The sequence below is a fragment of the Ranitomeya variabilis genome, chromosome 2, assembly GCF_051348905.1.
Source record: "Ranitomeya variabilis isolate aRanVar5 chromosome 2, aRanVar5.hap1, whole genome shotgun sequence".
Classification (NCBI taxonomy): Eukaryota; Metazoa; Chordata; class Amphibia; order Anura; family Dendrobatidae; genus Ranitomeya; species Ranitomeya variabilis.
In genome coordinates, this window is record NC_135233.1 from 183,865,555 (window position 1) to 183,885,267 (window position 19,713).

The following is a 19,713-nucleotide window of genomic DNA, read 5'->3' on the forward strand; positions in this document are numbered from 1 at the left end:
CTCAATTCATGGATAAAATGTAAAATCTGACATATTTTCATATTATTGAGATAAAAGATGGCAGATGGTGTCTTTAAAATTCTATGGAAAGAGCACTGCAAGTTCTCCCGAAACAACAGTTGCAGGTCTCCATAGAACTTTATGAGTACCAATTGTGTTCTCCTATCACAATAATGTGAAAATTTGTCTTCACTGAATACAGATTTTACCCGTTAATTCAGAATTAGGAGAAAGAAGCAGATTTCTATAATAAGAAGCAGTGCACATTTTCTTTTTTTTATGTGATTTATGGAAAATAAATGAAATGATAGTTACTCTTTAAGGTTGAGCCTCTCTTTTAGGATGATCTTTGATTCGTTCTGTAGCTGCAATCCATGCTGAGATATGGAGAAGATATGAAGATTAATAGCCAGAATGTATTTCATACCTCTTTACTGTGTAAGCACCCTGCAAGGATATGAAGCGATGGCCAGGGGACCACCACGGTGCAGGAAGACTACTGTACACAAGATGAGGTGCAAACAACAAAGGGTAGATTTATTGGAAGGCAAGGAATGAAGTGGATGAGGAAGATGCAAACAGGGGTATGCAATGGCAAAAGATAATTTACAAGAGTTATATTCCTTAGCTTGTCCGTAAAACAGCACGGTGCTCCAACTGTTACAGACTCAATATATGTCACACAAGTAAATGCAAACAAGAAACAAAGAATGATGCTACTCTACGTATAACCTCCCTGGCCTTTACTAAGCAGGCCTTATGGCTGCCGTGTTCTGACTATTGAAGCCTACAATAGGCCCTGACATGTGCACAAAGCAGGAACAAACTCACGGTGATGTTGGGGACTCAGATCCAATCCCGGGGGCCCCCAGCAGTCTAGTGCGGTGGTGCGCATGGCTTTCTGTCAGCTCCGTGAAACGTGGTCTTCTCCTTGCTTCTGGGTCCTGGCGGTGCTCCTGGAAACTGTAAATCCCTTTCTCGGTATCTTCGTGGCTCCTCGAACTAACACAGGACAGCCACCCTTGCTGCACCCGGAAAAGTCTGTCAAATCTCACAAGTCCACTCCGTTACAGGCTGGGGGTCCTCTCTTGCAGCCATATCAGGGCACAGTTCTCCTCTCTTGCAGCTATCAGCACAAAGTTCTCTCTGCAGCAGCCTCAGCTCACACACACACAGTTCAGGCTCCACCCCTGCCATCTGCACAGTCTAGTCCATTCATACAGTCTATTGCAAGGGAGAAGCAGAACATTCTATCATGCCAGACAAGGGGGTGCAGTCTGTTAAAGTAACAGCGTGTTCCTTACTGTTCATAACAGCACCACCCTCCTACATGCCTCCCTTCTTAATGATGGTCGTCCTCGGCCATCACAGCATCAAGGTCAAAGTGTAATGAAGGAACGTGCAATACAGAAACAGCACCTATAGAGGAGGCAACAAAGTTGTAAAAACAGACAAAGCACACTGTTCTACATATCGGACTGGTGGAACCCCTGCATTAGACTTCTGGGATCTCCAAAGCTCTTGGCTGCCAGGCAAGGCTTGACTATCTTCCAGAGGAACACTTGCTGCAGGAGTCATCCTGGGCTCTTGTCTGGTCTCGTCCTCACGTGGCGGTACTAGAACATCCATGGGATTACCGTCTCTGTGCGGCTGAGGACCCCCTACGGTGTCAGGGACGGTCCACTACTCGTCATCGATTTAACCATCAGGCATGACAGATTCAGGAAGTGGAGTAGCGCCTCTAGGCGGCAATGGTGTAGAACAGATCTCAGACCGGCAGGGCCGCAGCATATTCCTGTGAGATTCTCTAGGGGCGGACACCCCACTCTCAATCTGAAACTTGTAGACAGGCCCGTTGGCATAAACTCGCTCGATTACTCTGTAAGGCTGTACTTCCCATCTCTCACTTAGTTTTCCCTTGGGGCATTTCTCTCTGACTAATACTCTGTCTCGGGGTTGGAGCGGTAACTCTTGAGTTGGTTTGCAGCCCGTATGTTCTTTTTCTTGCAGCTGCTGACCCGCCAACCGAAGTATCGTTTGTAATCGTTGCTGATGCTCTTTCACCCATGAAGTGACAGTTTGCTCCATCAGCGCCTCTGACTGTTCCAAATTCAGCTCAATGATCTCTTATCCAGCTCTTCCAAACAGCAGTAGATAGGGGGTATAACCTGTGGTGGAGTGGACCCAATTGTTGTAGGGCCAGACCAACTCTGGCAGGTAGTCTGGCCAACACGCCTTCTTATCCTCCTCCAACATTCTCAGTATTTGAAGTAAGGTTCGGTTGAAATGTTCACATGCTCCGTTACCTTGAGGGTGGTAAGGGGTGGTCCGGGACCGCTCTATGCCATACATACGATACAGTTCTTCCATCACCTTGCCTTGGAAACATGCGCCTTGGTCGGAGTGGATGCGCTTTGGGCACCCATACACCCAGATGAAGTCTTGACAGATGGCTCGAGCTGCCGATTCTGCAGTCTGATCTCTAGTCGGGGTGACTACTGCGAACTTAGAGAAACGATCGGTGATCACCAAACAGTACTGTAGCCCCCGGGCTGAGTGTCCCACGAGGAGATAGTCGATCATCAAGACTTCTAGCGGTTCCTTAGTTTGTATGGTCTGGATGGGTGCCCTCTGCTCGGTACTCTTGCCGGCAATGTCGAGGTCACATACTCGACATTGCCGGCAAACCTCTTTCACCACAGACTCCAACCGGGGGCAATACACATACCACTGTAACCATTGGAAGGTCTTTGTGGGGCCAAAGTGAGCTCCAAATTCGTGGGCTTCTTTAGCTACTTCTTGAGCCATTCTTCCCGGGATGACCACCTGCCACCTTACTTCCATATTTTTTGGCTGTTGTCTCTTACAATATAGCACTGACTCTCGCACTTCCAGTCTATCCCACTGGTGTAACACACTCTTCATTTCAGAGTCCAGATCATCTCTCTCGTTTGCCAGGCTTCCGCTTCTGAGTTACCCACCATTTCATCTGTCTCAGCCCTTCGTCTTCATCCTGAACATGTCCCCATTCCTCCTTGGTTCTCCCCAGGGACCGGGGTAATGTGCAGGCCTCCCTTCCTGACTGGGCCGCAACCACTTGGGACTTAAACTTACGAAAGTCTGGGGTTTCCCCTCTTCGAGTTACTCATCGAGATCCCCCACTGGAGTCTCCACAGACACTCTTGACAGCCCATCAGCATTTGCGTTTTCGGTAGCAGAGCGATAACAGATGGTAAAGTCAAATTTGGCTAGGCGAGCCACCCACTGTTGTTCTAAGGCCCCCAATTTAGCATTCTCAAGGTGGGCCAGGGGATTATTGTCTGTTCGAACTTGAATCTTGGTACCTGTCAGAAAGCCCGCAAACTTTTCTGTCATGGCCCTCACCAGGGCCAGGAGCTCTAACAGGAAGGAGCTGTAATTGTGAGGGTTTCTTTTGCTGTCTCGCAGGGACCTGCTGGCATACTCGATGACTCTCATGTCCATCCTGTATCTGAGAAAGTACTGCACCGAGTCCATGAAGGCTACCATCTGTGTACAACAGGAACGGTTGATCGAAATCTGCGTAGGCCAAATTGGGGCTGAGGTAAGGGCATTCTCTATAGCCTGGAAGGCCTCGTATTGTCTCTGGGCCCAAAGGATGTACTGGGTCTTTGGCACTCCAGCAGTCCCCCTCAGCAGCTCATTGACAGGACCTGCCACATTCGCAAACTCTTTAACAAACTGGCGGTAGTACCCGGCGAGCCCCAGAAAGGCCTGGAGTTCTCTCACTGTTAGAGGAACTGGCCATTTCTGGATAGCAGCCACTTTTTCTGGCGAGGGTAGAACTCCATCTTGTGACACTATATGGCCCAGGTACTCGATCTCTCTCTTGAAGAGGTGGCACTGCTTTGGTTTCACCTTCAGGTTATGAGCCCGCAGTCTTCCAAGTACCTGTCCAAGCCGGGCAAGGTGTTCTTCGAATGAGGCCAAAAACACAATGATGTCATCCAAATAGATCAGCGTAGCCTTAAAATTTAAGTCTCCCAAACACTTTTCCATCAGCCGTTGAAACGTGCCCGGAGCACTGGAGGGCCCGAAGGGCATCCGGTTAAACTCGAACAGCCCCATAGGGAGAATGAAGACGGTTTTCTCTTTGTCTTTCTCTGCCACGGCTACTTGCCAGTACCCGCTTGCTAGATCCAGGGTGGAGAAGTACTTAGCTTTCCATGATGCTGTCAAGGATTCCTTGATGCGGGGCAACGGATACGAGTCTCGAACAGTGCAGGCATTGAGTTTCCTGTAATTTACACAGAATCGGATGGTCCCATCCTTTTTCTTGACGAGCACCACCGGGGCTGCCCAAGGGCTCTGACTACTCTGCACCACTCCTGAATCCAGCATCTTCCTCAGTAATGTTTTCACCTCCTGATACATCTTGGATGGGATCTACCGGTATCGTTCTTGAATCGGACGAGTTTCCCCGGTCGGTATCTCATGCGTGATGGCTTCAGTACAGCCGAAATCCTCGACATGACGGGCGAATGCAGCCTGATTTTCCCACAGAATAGTTTCTATTGCTTGCACACGCTCAGGGCCCAGAGCCTTCACATCCACTTCCATTTGATCAAGGATGACCTGTCCACTCCACTCGGGGGATGGCGTCTCTTCGGCCCCTGCAGCAACTGCTAGGGTCCACCCCGCACCTTCTTTTGGCGATAAAGACATCTCCTTCTGACTCACCACTTCACCATAATGTAGGTACACCAGGGCCAGATCTGTCCCTCGCGGCAAGGTGACCTCCACGGGGTCCACATTCAAAGCTCTTATGGGGACATGTCCTTGCTGGACCACAGCTATCGTACAACCTATCATGACTTCTTGGTCCACTCCTCCGCCTACCACAGGCTGAATAATCACTTCCAACCTGTCAAGGTTGCGATGAGTCCCCACTGGAAGGTATACTATAGTTTCTCGCTCGGGAGGCAGGATTATGGGTTCTTAACCAGGAGCCCTGATGACCCCTACCATCTGAAAAGATGGCACACTCTTTTGCGTCCCACAGACGCGGATCAGTAATTGAAGGGCTTCTTGAGTAGGCTTATGTGTAGTAGCCTTCTTCCAATATCCTGGTCTCCGTTTGGTAAACATAATCTGATCGAGTTCACGTAGGATATTCATTCCCAGTACTAGAGGCACATCTTCTTTGATAGGCTCAGGGACTAGCAGGATCCCTTTTCTCACCACTTCTTGCCGACAGATTCGAATATTCATCCACACGACCCCTATGACCGGGATCGGTTGTTGGTTGGCAGCAAACAACCGGATCAATGTCTCTTTTTCTGGCTTGGCCAGGGCCTGGAAATGCTGCCTGAAATACGCTTCTGGCATCATCTTCACTTGTGACCCGGTATCTATCCACTAGAACTCCCTCGAATTCAGCACATAGGAAGGGACACCCAGCAATCAAGTGTTCATTATGATATGGAGTGGCCTCTCTCCTTGCCTCCCCCGCAGAGTGCCGCACTACTTTGGGGGTTGGTAGTTTAACGGTGGCTTCTGCTGGTCCTGAGTATAGTTCTGACAGTCTCCGGCAAGGTGCCCCTGTCCTCCACATTCCCAGCATTGGATGCCTCCTCGCCGGGGGGCACCTCGAGCCTGTCCTCGTGCCTCTGATGCCTGATGGGAGGGGCCTTGCTCCCACTGATCCCGTATCGGTCGGGCCGAAGGATGGTTGCATGAGTACGGTGGGTCAGACTGTTGTAGTTCCCCCACTCTTCGCTCCATCTCGGTCAGTTTTTCTTGCACGTTAACAAGGGACCGCTGCAAGTCTTGCACCACCTGGACCAGCACTTCCTGATGGTTTGGGTGCCCTCTGGTATTGGCGCCCTGGACACGCATCACCCCAGCTCTCTTCTTTACTTCGGGCCACTGTTTCCGATTTGACGAAACGTAAGAGCCGGATCTGCCCGGACCCGTTCTGACAGTGCTCACCTCAAGGATGTGCTATGCAGTCCCAGAATGAATTGCTCCCGGAGTATCAGGTCTTTAGAGCCCATGCCACCAAATCCATCTGCCTCCTTTCTCTGCACCTCTGCTAACACTTCTTGCAGTGCTGTTGCATACTGAGAAATTCCTTCTTTTTCCTGCTGCAGCCTAGAGAAAAATTTGGTGCGAAGGTGTCCGGCGCTGGCAGTCTCACCGTAGAACTCTTCCAGGAACTTCCCTAGCTCCTTCAGGGTACTGCAGGCGAGTTCTGGTTGTAGACAGATGTTTCTACGGGCTTTTTTTTCTAGGGCAGTTAAAGCAATCTCCGCTTCAAGTGCCCTTGCAGGGGTTACACCAATGCCCACAGCATCTCCATTAACATTAGCATTCCCACCATTGCTGTCTGCTGCCTCCATCTTCGTGACAGTACCCTGCTCGCAGAGCCACTTGAAGCGATGGCCGGGGGACCACCACGGTGCAGGAAGACTACTGTACACAAGATGAGGTGCAAACAACAAAGGGTAGATTTATTGGAAGGCAAGGAATGAAGTGGATGAGGAAGATGCAAACAGGGGTATGCAATGGCAAAAGATAATTTACAAGAATTATATTCTTTAGCTTGTCCGTAAAATAGCACGGTGCTTCAACTGTTACAGACTCAATATATGTCACACAAGTAAATGCAAACAAGAAACAAAGAATGATGCTACTCTACGTATAACCTCCCTGGCCTTTACTAAGCAGGCCTCACGGCTGCCGTGTTCTGACTGTTGAAGCCTACACTAGGCCCTGACATGTGCACAAAGCAGGAATAAACTCAGGGTGATATTGGGGACTCAGATCCAGTCCCGGGGCCCCCAGTAGTCTAGTACGGCGGTGCACACGGCTTTCTGTCAGCTCTGTGAAACGTGGTCTTCTCCTTGCTTCTGGGTCCTGGAGGTGCTCCTGGAAACTGTAAATCCCTTTCTCGGTATCTTCGTGGCTCCTCGAACTAACACAGGACAGCCACTCTTGCTGCACCCGGAAAAGTCTGTCAAATCTCACGAGTCCACTCCGTTACAGGCTCAGGGTCCTCTCTTGCAGCTATATCAGGACACAGTTCTCCTCTCTTGCAGCTATCAGCACAAAGTTCTCTGTGCAGCAGCCTCAGCTCACACACACACAGTTCAGGCTCTACCCCTGCCATCTGCACAGTCCAGTCCATTCATACAGTCTATTGCAAGGGAGAAGCAGAACTTTCCATCACGCCAGACAAGGGGGTGCAGTTTCTTAAAGTAACAGCGTGTTCCTTACTGTTCATAACAGCACCACCCTCGTACAGATGCATGAGATATGTCCTTGGCAGGGAAAGGGTTAAAAGTAGCATGTCAACCCAAACTGACATGGTAAATTAAGGACATAGAATTGTAGGGAATATAACACTTATAAAAATAAAACAACAACAAAAATGACCTTACTATTCTAACAGCTGCCTCCATTCTGCAGCAACTGAAGTTTAATCACACATGGTAATTACAGTGCTTAGTGCACCCTTGCTGAGGCCAAGTGGTTCAGTGCACCCTTGTTGCGGCCAAGTGGTTCAGTGCACCCTTGCTGCGGTCAAGTGGTTCAGTGCACCCTTGCTGTGTCCAAGTGGTTCAGTGAACCCTTGCTGCGGCCAAGTGGTTCAGTGCATCCTTGTGTCCAAGTGGTTCAGTGCACCCTTGCTGCGTCTAAGTGGTTCAGTGAACCCTTGCTCCGGCAAGTGGTTCAATGCACCCTTGCTGCGTCCAAGTGGTTCAGTGCACCCTTGCTGCGGTCAAGTGGTTCAGTGCACCCTTGCTGTGTCCAAGTGGTTCAGTGAACCCTTGCTGCGGCCAAGTGGTTCAGTGCATCCTTGTGTCCAAGTGGTTCAGTGCACCCTTGCTGCGTCTAAGTGGTTCAGTGAACCCTTGCTCCGGCAAGTGGTTCAATGCACCCTTGCTGCGTCCAAGTGGTTCAGTGCACCCTTGCTGCGGTCAAGTGGTTCAGTACACCCTTGCTGCGGCCAAGTGGTTCCATGCACCCTTGCTGCGGCCAAGTGGTTTAGTGCACCCTTACTGTGGCCAAGTGGTTTAGTGCTCGATTACTGCGGCCAAGTGGTTCCATGCACCCTTGCTGTGGCCAAGTGGTTTAGTGCACCATTACTGCGGCCAAGTGGTTTAGTGCTCCCTTACTGTGGCCAAGTGGTTTAGTGCTTGATTACTGCGGCCAAGTGGTTCCATGCACCCTTGCTGCGGCCAAGTGGTTCCATGCACCCTTGCTGCAGCCAAGTGGTTTAGAGCACCCTTGCTGCGGCTAAGTGGTTTAGTGCACACTTGCTATGACCAAGTAGTTCAGTGCACGATTTCATCCATTTGGTTGTCCCCTCCTCCTTCACTGGTCATTGATAATTCTGACTTGCCTGGAGAGAGCACTGTCTGTAAAGAAAGCTCAAGCCTGTTCTGTCAATCACCAGTGAAAGAGGGCGGTCTTGTAAAACCAGTGGGCGCAACAATGTACCGAGCCTTTTGGAAATACAAAGAGTAAACGGGCAGCCTAATTAGCATATTTAATTAAACTTCTGCAGAACAGAAGAAGGACTGGAGTAAGATTTCTGGCATAAGATACGCCACAGCTTGTCATGAATTAGACAAGCTATAGATGCATGGTCATTTCCACCCACCCCAGCTCTGCACGTTTTGGCAGAGCTATGTAAAACTAGCTCGAAAGCACCAAAACTTGTAACATTTTTGGGCAACATGGCAAAAACACTTTGATGAATTGGAGCTTATAGATGTGATTTGTATGGGGGCGTTGACCCTACAACGCTATGTTCTCAGTTTATACTGTTAGTTTGGGCAGACAGGCTACATTTAATTCCATCTAATATAGATATTCATGTATAACTTCACAGTAAAAATACAAATGTGAAAATCATATTCTGTACAAACCATCAGATGTCTGGAGAACTACAGTTTTGCTATAAGGCCCAAGGCCTGTTGAATTAAATGCTTTGACTCTTGCATTGTATGTGCTGTTGAAATGGAGACCATCAATAGTGCATAAAGTTTCTTTTCCCACATAAACTTCCTAAAATGACAGAAAAACAAATCATCATGACATATAAAGGTGAGGTTAAAACTACATTGTACGCATCATAAATTAATGAATGGTGCATCATACATTAATGAATGGATGAATCATTTTATATAATATATTCACTTTCAAGGAACAGTGTAAAATTTAGGCCCTGATTTAGACTTTATCAGCTCTTTGGTTTCTCATTCCATGAGAGGTGTGTGTCGGAAGCATTTTGCAACGTGTAGAGGGTTTCAAGCTATCCATACATTTCTGTACTTTTTGGAAACAATGACAGTGTGTTCTCACACGGACTCAAATCAGTAGTGATAAGTCGGCAACAGAGCGCACTGTCAGTGCACGTTGTAAAACAAATACTCGGCTTGCAGAGACCAGTGCCACCCCCATTAGTGACGTCACTTGCGTGAGCGATGCTGGCAACATCACTGACAAAGCACACAGTTTCCAGCTCATTGCTACTGATCTGACCCGCCGAGAGACCGCGCTGTCTTTGTGCACATCGCACAGTGCACATCATCCAGGTACTAGCCCAGCAGATGAAACAATCATCACTGATGACAATTGATTTCAGTGAGGGGCAGAGATTGCGGCAGTGATCGCAACCAATGCTCCATGATGACACTTCACTGGAGTATTCCATACATGCAGAAAGACCCAACACAGAAAGCAGCAACTCTGGCAGACGCTGCAAACATATTTTCTAGAGCGCTGCTCAATATGTGCCGACAGTCTCTGAAGAAAATCACTCTCAGCAGAAGACTTCATCCATTATAAGTTCATGCTCAAAACCTATAATTCTGCTTTCCATTTGGTCAAACAAGTTTACTTTACCACCCTCATCACAACACTAGCCAACAATCCAAAATGACTGTTCATATCTTTCCACTATTCCTGAGCCCTAAAGTACAGGTCCCGGTCACCAACCTGAAGATTTGGACACTTATTTCCTACAAAAAAAAATCAACCACATCCATCAGGACATTTTTTCACAATTCCCTTAGAACCTGGATCCCCTTCCCTCCCGCACCTTAATTTCACTTTCCATCTTCAGGCGTGTCACAGAAGAAGTTTCTTCTTCTCACCCTACAACCTGCACCAGTAACCCTATTCCCTCACATCTCTTAAGGTCACTCTCCCCAGCTGTTACTACCCACCTAACTAAAATATTTAACCTGTCTCTTTATTCGGGTATTTTTCCCTCTTCTTTCAAACTTGCTGTTACTTAAAGGGAAGGTGCCATAAAAAAAAAATTGTTTCCAGCAATTGAAAAAATGTAAAGAATTAATGTTTTACATTTTCTTAAAAAATATTATCATTTGTTTATAATTTAGTAAAATATAAAAAATAATTTGAAAAAGTTTGGCTTTTCCACTTTTAAACACTAGGGGGAGCAGCTGCTGAAATTGGACAAAAACCTAGTGTACAACTAGCTCACATTACTGCACTGCAGTAATTATGGGCGGAGTGTGCTGACGTGTGTGATGTCTCCTCTCCTCCCCTTCTGGGTGTTTGCTAAGGGATAAGAGAGGATGATATTTAGGAACCCAGTGAGAAGCCATTTTGTTGGTGATTGCAAAGTTATACTGACAAGTAGACAGTCACCGAGGATGGCAGGCAGCAAGGATTCCGGGAGATATATGGTGGAGGGAGCAGGGTGACAGCAGCACAGAGTATTTCAGGAGAGCAGTGTGCTGGTCTATGGGGGGCACCATGTTCGGTGCGCGGAGCAGCCAGGGATTGTACATGAACGCTGATGACACCCAATTATACACATCTTCTCCTGACATCACCCCCACCTTAACACAAAATACCAGCGATTGTCTGCTGTATGCCCTCAACCATTACTCCCGAGCGGCACTCTTGCTGTCTTGGGATCATATTTGACACAGAACTTTTCTTTATTCCCTATTTTCAATCACTCACCAGCTCATGGTACCTGTGTCTTAAAAACATCTCTAGAATCCGATCTTTTCTCCCCTTTGAAACTGCAAAAACTCTTACTGTCGCTCTGATTCATTCTTGTCTGGACTATTGCAACTCTTTACTGATCGATTTCCCTCTATCCAAACTTTCTCCACTCCAATCCATCCTGAATGTGGCAACCAGGGTCGTATTTCTGTCCAGCCACTTTACTGATGTCTCCACCTTGTCAGTCATTGCATTGGTTAACCATTACTCATATCTCTCACCTACAAAGCTCTCCACAGATCTGCCCTATATTTCTGTCTATCACCTTACCTGTGCCCCCCGTTCTGCAACTGATCTAAGACCAACACCCTCCATAATCCGAACCTCGCACCTCCGTCTCCAAGACATCTCTTGTGCTGCACCAGTTTTCTGGAATGCTTTACCCCAAATGATCAGACTAATCCCATCCTTTTAAGTGTGCTTTAAAAAGACATCTCTTTAGACAGGTCTAACCTGACTAACCTAACTCTCCCCTGTTTCCTTAGTATAAATGTTAATCACAATCTGCTCCCTACTTTTCTTCTGTCTCCACATCCTCCATGCACCCAATAGCTCATGGTAACCACACTAGTATACTTAGACAGATGCTGGTGGGTGACAGGATCATGCAGCTTTAAATGATAACCCTTATTTAATAAAAAATATAGCTGGATCCTACATAACAGCACGTTCTACTTATAGTGTCCCCCCTTGTGAGCCGGGACCTCACTCCTTCTGTAAGGGTATGTTTCCACGTTCTGCGTGGAGCCGCAGCGTCAAACACGCAGCGTCCAGATGTTGCAGCATAGTGGAGGAGATTTCATGAAATCCCGTCTCCACTATGCATTAAAAGACGCATGCGGCAGACCCGCAGAAACGGACATGTGGCGCGTCTTTTCAGAACGCAGCATGTCCTTACAATGCTGAAACAACACAGGTGGCCTGCCAGTGACCTCAGGTGCAGATTTGGTGCAGATTTTACCTGCATAAAATCCTGACCAAATCCTGATGCAATCCTGAACGTGGACACATACCCTAACTGTTGAAATATGTGTTACTTTGTATAGTTTTTTTTTATCTGTACATGTCCCTGCCTAATTGTAAAGTGCTGTAGAATATTTTAGCGCTATATAAATAAAATTATTATTATTCCAGCATGCACTGGGATTCTCAAACGGAGCGTCATCAAAAAGGAAGTAGTAATGGGAGGGCATGGACTAGATATGAACAGGAGAGGATGCATCTTGCATGAGCTCCTGCTCCTAGGCCTTAAAGGCTAATTTTCAGCCTGTAAAGTCAAATTCTAGCCATTCTAGCTTTCCTGTTGAGATCTCTTGCTTGCACGGGGAGTGAGAAGAAACCTGTGGTGACACTTGCAGTGGAGCCGAGGAGAAGTGGAGGACCAACAACATCGGGGCCCACAGGAGATGGAGACAGACATTGCTGTCCCTGCAGAAGAAACTAACCCGGAAGAAAACCCTGGTCTGCGAGATCCAGGAGTGACGGGGAGTCGGTGTGTCATCTATTCATCGCAGAGGACAGGGCATGGACTGTGACTGGGGGGATTCACCCGGCTACAGGAGCTGCGCCGTAACCTCCGGGAAAGTCCAATCAGCCTGCTTAACGCTAAAACAAGCAATCTGTAAACCCGAACCGGTGCCCTCTCCCTTCCACCATCTAATATCACGCTTTGTTGTTGCTGGTAGAGGCGCATCTCCCAGACCTGCATTAGCTCCAAAATCCACCATTTTGTAAAACACTGGAAATGACAGCTGCACTGCTCTCTGCCTTTCCCTCCCACGCTGCTCTGTCTTACTGCCTATTCTGACCCACAGTGTTCAGTTTGGAATACCTACAATTTCATCTCTCAAAGTAATTTACTTGTTCATATTTCTGAAACAAGCGTTAACATAAATTTATTTTGTTCACAGCAGGGGTCACTATTAATAACACATCAAAAAGACTATAAGTGCAAATCTTATACCAGACGTTTGGCATATCAATTTCCTGTAATATTCTCATTCTTTACCCGCCATTGGCACCTGCTGGTCATCTGATCTCACTTGGAATGAATATATTAATGACACTTGAAAACTAACACTAAAGACACAGCTATCATCCGTTGCTCAACTTCAGACAAAAAGTCATCGTTATAAAATATAAGCAATAAGACATTACCGCTCTTTCTGCCAGCAACTACAAAACAACGTATATTAAATACTCATCTCTTGCAACCAAATTTCAAAGACAGTAAATCTCAGATCTAAAGCTTGGGATCCATCTTGATCAACAACAAATTCAAAACTGACCCCCTTATTTAAAATGCCAATTTAAAACTAAAATATGAACAGGTGGTGATATTATTTCTCACACGCTCATAATTGATATATCAAAATAGTTAAAATAAGTAAGGAGCGTGTTAAAGATCCTGAGAGCACTCTATTTCCTCCCAAACAAGGTGATCTCGACAAGTTTCTAAAAAATACGTTGTCTACTCCTCAAAAGTTTTCCCAGAAAGCGGCTTCCCAGCAGTCAACTCAAGCCTCAGCAGCTGACACAGATTCTAGCAATGATTCAGATTCAGACTCTCACTCATCAGCACCTGCACCGATTTCCAGATCATTCTTAAAAAAAACATTGGCGCAGGCAATGCAACCACTTCTGCAGGAATTGTCTTTGCTTAGGTAAGAGCTAAAACAAATGGGATCACAGGGTTAAAACCCTTGAATCTGCAAACTGACGTATTAGACTTTTCTGAAAACTCGAAAGACCAAATGGACCAACAAAAATGCCAACTGAACTCTGTTATGCTGGCAATAGAGGATCAGGAGAATAGGAGCAGGCGCAAAAATCTAATATTGAAGGGGGTACCAGAATCATATGTTCCGGATACTCTAAAGAAAATAACTATGGAAATATTCACCCTCATAGTGGGTCCTGAAAGGGCTGAAAATATTATCATCGAAAGGGTACACAGAGCCCTGAGGTTCAAACCTAAAACCTCAGACCCTCCAAGCGACATAGTATGTGGTCCTCTGAGCTACAGTACGTCGACACCTCAGCCATTCTAACTAAAATGAGAGAAATTTCCCCAATATCTTTCGACAGCAATCCGATACAGATTTTCCAAGACAGTGCACTGCACTCTGGTGAAAGGGAGGAAAATCAAGCTGCTCCTGGACACCTTGTGTGCAAAGAAGCTGATGTATATATGGCTCTATCCATTTGACGTTGCAGTTATGAAAGAAAGCAAGCAAATCTTCATATGAACCCCAAAGAACCTCCAAGCGTCATGGGATTTACTAGGAATTCAACAAATTGATGTTCCTTTCTGGATGCCTTTAAATGTCAACCTCAGCTTTTCTCAACTATAGAGGCCTGAAAAATGGTCGTTGCAGGGAAAGAGAACTTCACCCAAGGCCAGAAGACGACTGTCAAGAAACCTCCCTCCGTGAGAACCAGAGATTCCAAACCATTCTTTTCCTTGGGTCCTTAGCTAAGGACTAGTCCTGTTTCCCACTTAAGAACTCTTTTTCCGTTTGATAATTGTTCTCCCAAAGCTTACCATGACAGTAATCTCTTATATCCAAGAAAACTTGGTTAGCAGGTTATATTAACCTTTATATATATTTGTTCTGGTATCTTTGACTTTTTCTTTTATTGAAGGTATCGCCACCTGCTACTATTTGGGATGATTCCCCCCATCCAGATAAGTCGTATATTGTTAATATTGACATGTTTGATATATTTTACATGTTGTTTCTGAACCTAGACTGTTGGACATATATTCTTAGGACTTTTTCTTTCAAAAAATTATATGGCTGGAAAAAACACTTCTGACACCATTGTGGTAGCATCATTCAACGAGAAGGGCGAATATAAACATCACACTTCTATAGCCTTTATTCAAGAGACGTACTTTAAGTCAGGCCACACTACGGACCTTACTAGATTGAAATTTCCACTTTGGTTTAGTAGTTATAGCTCATCTGCGTCTAGGAGGGGTCAGCATTGCCCTACATAATAATTTGCCCTTTACGTTGAGGGACTGCCTGACTGATGCATAAGGCAGATATGTATTTGTCAAGGGGTTTATTGCCCACACCGCTATTACACTCTGTAACCTTTATGTCCCTGACCAGGGGCAATCAGGTCGACTTACTAAAACATTGGAAACCCTGGAGTCATTCAAAGAAGGCCTTCTTATTATAATAGGTGGAGACCTTAACACCCCTTAAATCCATTTTTGGGTGTGTCTAATTGAAATATCCACTTTATCTCAGAGAGCCCTTAGGAAAATTCATTTAGCGTTAAATTCTCTACATCTTATAGATACATGGAGACTTTCCAATCCCTCAATAAAGGATTTTACCTTTTTCTCTCATCCACATTCTACAGATCATAGATTAGACTACCTGTTTCTTCAAAGTTCCTGATTACCTCTGATCAAATCCACGTCAATACTAGGACCCATAATGATATCAGACCATGCACCTATATTCTTGGAACTCAGCATATCCTCACTCCCACAACATCAATTCACGTGAAGGTGAAATAAATCCTTGTTAAACTGTGAAGAAAATATTACCAAAATGACCAAGATCTTGGATTTATACTTCCTAGATAATGAAGGATCTGGCCCCCTCAGCCCCAGTAATATGGGAGGTTCATAAAGAAGTTATTCGAGGTGAGTTGATCATGCTAAGCTCACACATTAAAAAGTCTGGAGAAAAGGAAGTTTCCCCTCTACTTCACCAAATCAGCACATTATAAAAGACACATAAAAATCCTTAGCTTCAGCGGCACGAAAGAATCTGAATTTGAGAAATACAGTACACTTAAAGATGTCTTGAACATTAATTCGGTCAAGCTTTATCACAGGTGTAAGCAAAAAATGTATCTTCATGGCAATAGGAGTAGCAAAATAACCTCCTCTTTACATAAGAAAAATATAGAATGCACATTTATTAAAAAGATTTGCACCAAAAGATGGAGATTTGATTGATAAAACAAAAGCCATAGCAAATTCTTTTAAAACCTTTTTATCAAAACCTATACAATATAGAAACCCCACTATCTACGTGCGACCCACAGGTAGCTACAAAGAAAATTTAAGAATTTCTCAACTCCTTGTCACTCCTTGTTCTCAAACCTGAAGATATAACAAAATTAACTTCTCAAATTTCTCCAAAAGAAGTAATGAATGGACATGTTGAAAACCATCCCTAATGGGAAATCCCCTGGCCCAGATAGCCTTCCAATTATTTACTACGAAAAACTTATTAAATCCTTACTACTTCAGAAAGAAAATGTATTTAATTCCTTTTTTGAGTGTGAGTGTCCCTCCAAACAAACGCTAGAAGCACATATATGAATTATCCACAATGAGGGGAAAGATCCTATTCAGTGTGGAAGCTACCACCCAATCTGGCCTCTGAATGCTGACATAAAATTATGGGCCAAACTTCTAGCCAAAAGAATTAGTGGTGTTCTCACTCACATAATTAATGGAGATCAAGCAGGCTTTGTTAAGTGTAGTGAGGAAAAAGATAATTCAACCACTATTATACATGTAATTTCCTAAGCAAGGAGAGAGGGGATTCGACAGGATAAGTTGGCAATTTCTTGCATATACTCTGGAAAACCTTGCCTTCCAGCCAAAATTTATTGAAGCCTTTCTCTTTATTCCACCCCTTCTGCAAGAATAAGGAGAAATGGTACTCTTTTTCAGAGTTTCGATATCCAGAATGGGACGTGGCAGGGGTGTCCTCTATCTCCTTCCCTATTCATCCTGGTTTTGGAGACATTGGTGCAGGGGATCAGGCAAGATCCTGATATACAAGGTATAAAAATTAAACATTCTGAACATCTAGCAGCAGTCTTTGCTGATGACTTGTTAATTATGATAACTAACCCTAAAAAAGCATTCCCTACAGTTTTAGATATTTTTGACCATTTCGGTATACTATCCAATTTCAAAGTTAATTTCGAAAAATCTGAAGCGCTCAACATATCTATGCCGGTGCCAGATATACAATGTTTGAAAATAACTCCCTTTAACTGGTCCAATAACTTCATAAAATACTTTTGAATACATATCACAAATAGTGATGAGCGAATATACTCGTTACTCGTGATTTCTCGAGCACGCTCAGGGGTCCTCCGAGTATTTTTTAGTGCTCTGAGTTTTAGTTTTTCTTGCGCAGCTGAATGATTTACATCTGTTAGCCAGCATAAGTACATGTGGGGGTTGCCTTGTTGCTAGGGAATCCCCACATGTATTTATGCTGGCTAACAGATGTAAATCATTCAGCAGCGGCAAGAAAAAATAAAACTACGAGCACTAAAAAATACACGGAGGACCTCCGAGCATGCTCGAGAAATCTCAAGTCACGAGTATATTCGCTCATCACTAATCACGAACAATCCTAATTTCTTGTACCAAAGGAATTTTCTACCTCTGATAGAGAAAATTTGATCCATCCTTAAAACTTACGACAACCCTCTATTATCTTGGATAGGTAGAAAGATCTATCCTTCCATCCTTCTTATCTTCAATTAAACAGGTAGTGTTTCAATACATATTGAAGTATAAAAAAACCAAGGCTAGCGCATAAAATCCTATCCCAACCAAAATACAAAGGAGGCATCGGACTCCCTGATATCCAGGTTTATTATAAAGCAAATCACTTGAATAGATGGCTTAAAGTGGCAAACTCTTATAAAAATAAAGAAAAATCGGATTTAGAATACTTAGACACACTGAGGGGTGGAACCGTGATAGTACCCCCTCTTCTAGGGTGGCCACCGGACCCCCAGGCTTCCCAGGAAATTTTTGATAGAAGGCCCTGACTAACCAATCAGAATTCACATCTCGAGCAGGGACCCAGGATCTTTCCTCTGGTTCATATCCACTCCAGTGGATGAGGTGCTGGAGGAAATTATGGACTAGAGGAGAATCCACAACCCTCTGAACCTCATACTCCAGGCCACTGTCTACTAAAAGTGAAGGAGGCAGGGATGAGGGAGACAATGCAGAAGGGACATACTCCTTTAATAGGAAATTTATGGAATATGTTAGGGATGCGTATGAATGGAGGAAGCTTTAATCTAAATGCCACAGGATTGACCACCTCTAGGATCTCATATGGACCAATAAACTTTGGACCCAACTTTGCCGACGGCACTTTAAGTTTAATATTCCTAGATGACAACCAAACCTTATCACCAATTTTTAAAAAAGACCCACCAAACCTCTTCTATCTGTCTTTCGTTTTTTGACAAATCTGAGCAGTCCCAATATTTTTCAGAACCTCCCTCCAGACATTCCCAAGTCTCTGTACGGCGACCTCCACCCCGGGGCATTCAGAACTAGTCCTCAAAAATTCACCAAATTGGGGATGAAAACCATAATTACAGAAGAACAGTGAGGTTCCAGTAGATTGATGTACTCGACTGTTAAAAGCAAACTCAGCGAAAGGTAAAAACGAAGACCAGTCCTCCTGTCGAGCTGCCATAAAGCACCTAAAAATTTGTTCCAAAGACTTATTTGTCCTTTCAGTCTGACTATTGGTTTCAGGGTGATAAGCCAATGAAAATGACAAATCAATCCCTAGTTTACTGCAAAAAGCTCTGCAAAATTTAGAGACAAATTGTACTCCCTTATCGGAGACAATGTTCAGAGGGATCCCATGTAACCTTACAATATGAGATATAAACAACCTGGAGAGTGTCTCAGCATTAGGTAATCCTGACAATGGAACAAAATGAGCTTGTCTGCTAAATCGATCAACTACCATTTAGATAGCAGTTTTCCCATCAGAAAGAGGCAAATCTGTAATGAAATCCACGGGCAAATGAGACCATGGTCTTTCTGAAATTGGCAATAGAGCCAATTTCCCAGCCGGCTGGGTATGACTGAATTTGGCGGGTGCACAGACTTCACAAGCAGATACAAAATCTTTAATATCATTACGCATGGACAGCCACCAAAAAATTCTAGCAACGGCTTTCTATGTAGCAGTAACCCCAGGATGACCACTTAAAACGGAATCATGAAACTCCTGCAGCACCCGCAATCTTAGGTACACAGTCACAAATAATTTGGACCTTGGGGAAGCGGAAGGAGCCAACACCTGGACTTTAAGAATCTCCTTTTCCAATTCCGAGGTTACCATAGACACCACAACACCCTCAGGAATAATAGAGGATGGAGGTTCTGGAGGAGAAATGGAATCTAGACTACGAGATAATGCATCAGTTTCACATTTTTAAACCCTGGCAAGAATGTAATAGAAAAATTCAACTGAGAGAAAAATGAAGACCATCTGGCCTGTCTAGGAGTTAACCTTTTAAGAGATTCAATGTAAGCTACACACATGGTCAAAATTGTTGGTACCCCTCATTTATTGACAGAAAAACCCACAATGGTCACATAAATAACTTGAAACTGACAAAAGTAATAATAAATAAATAAAAAATCTATGAAAATTGCTTTTCAACCATGTTTCCACAGAATAAAAAAAAAAAAAACCTCATGAAATAGGCTTGGACAGAAATGATGGTACCCTTAACTTAATATTTTGTTGCACAACATTTTGAAGCAATCACTGCAATCAAACGATTCCTGTAACTGTCAATGAGACTTCTGCACCTCTCGACAGGTATTTTGGCCTACTCCTCAAGAGCAAACTGCTCCACTTG

The 19,713-nt window shown here is 44.7% G+C and overlaps 1 protein-coding gene across 2 annotated transcripts in view; it reads right to left on the reverse strand.

Annotated features, from left to right (window-relative positions):
* TRIM67 (tripartite motif containing 67) overlaps positions 1–19,713 on the reverse strand; it is a 286,203-nt gene that overhangs the window by 23,632 nt on the left and 242,858 nt on the right. For both annotated transcript variants that reach the window (XM_077283277.1, XM_077283276.1), the window contains exon 7: positions 8,916–9,054. In XM_077283277.1, coding sequence (XP_077139392.1) covers positions 8,916–9,054 — 139 coding nt within the window. The remainder of the gene's footprint in view (positions 1–8,915; positions 9,055–19,713) is intronic.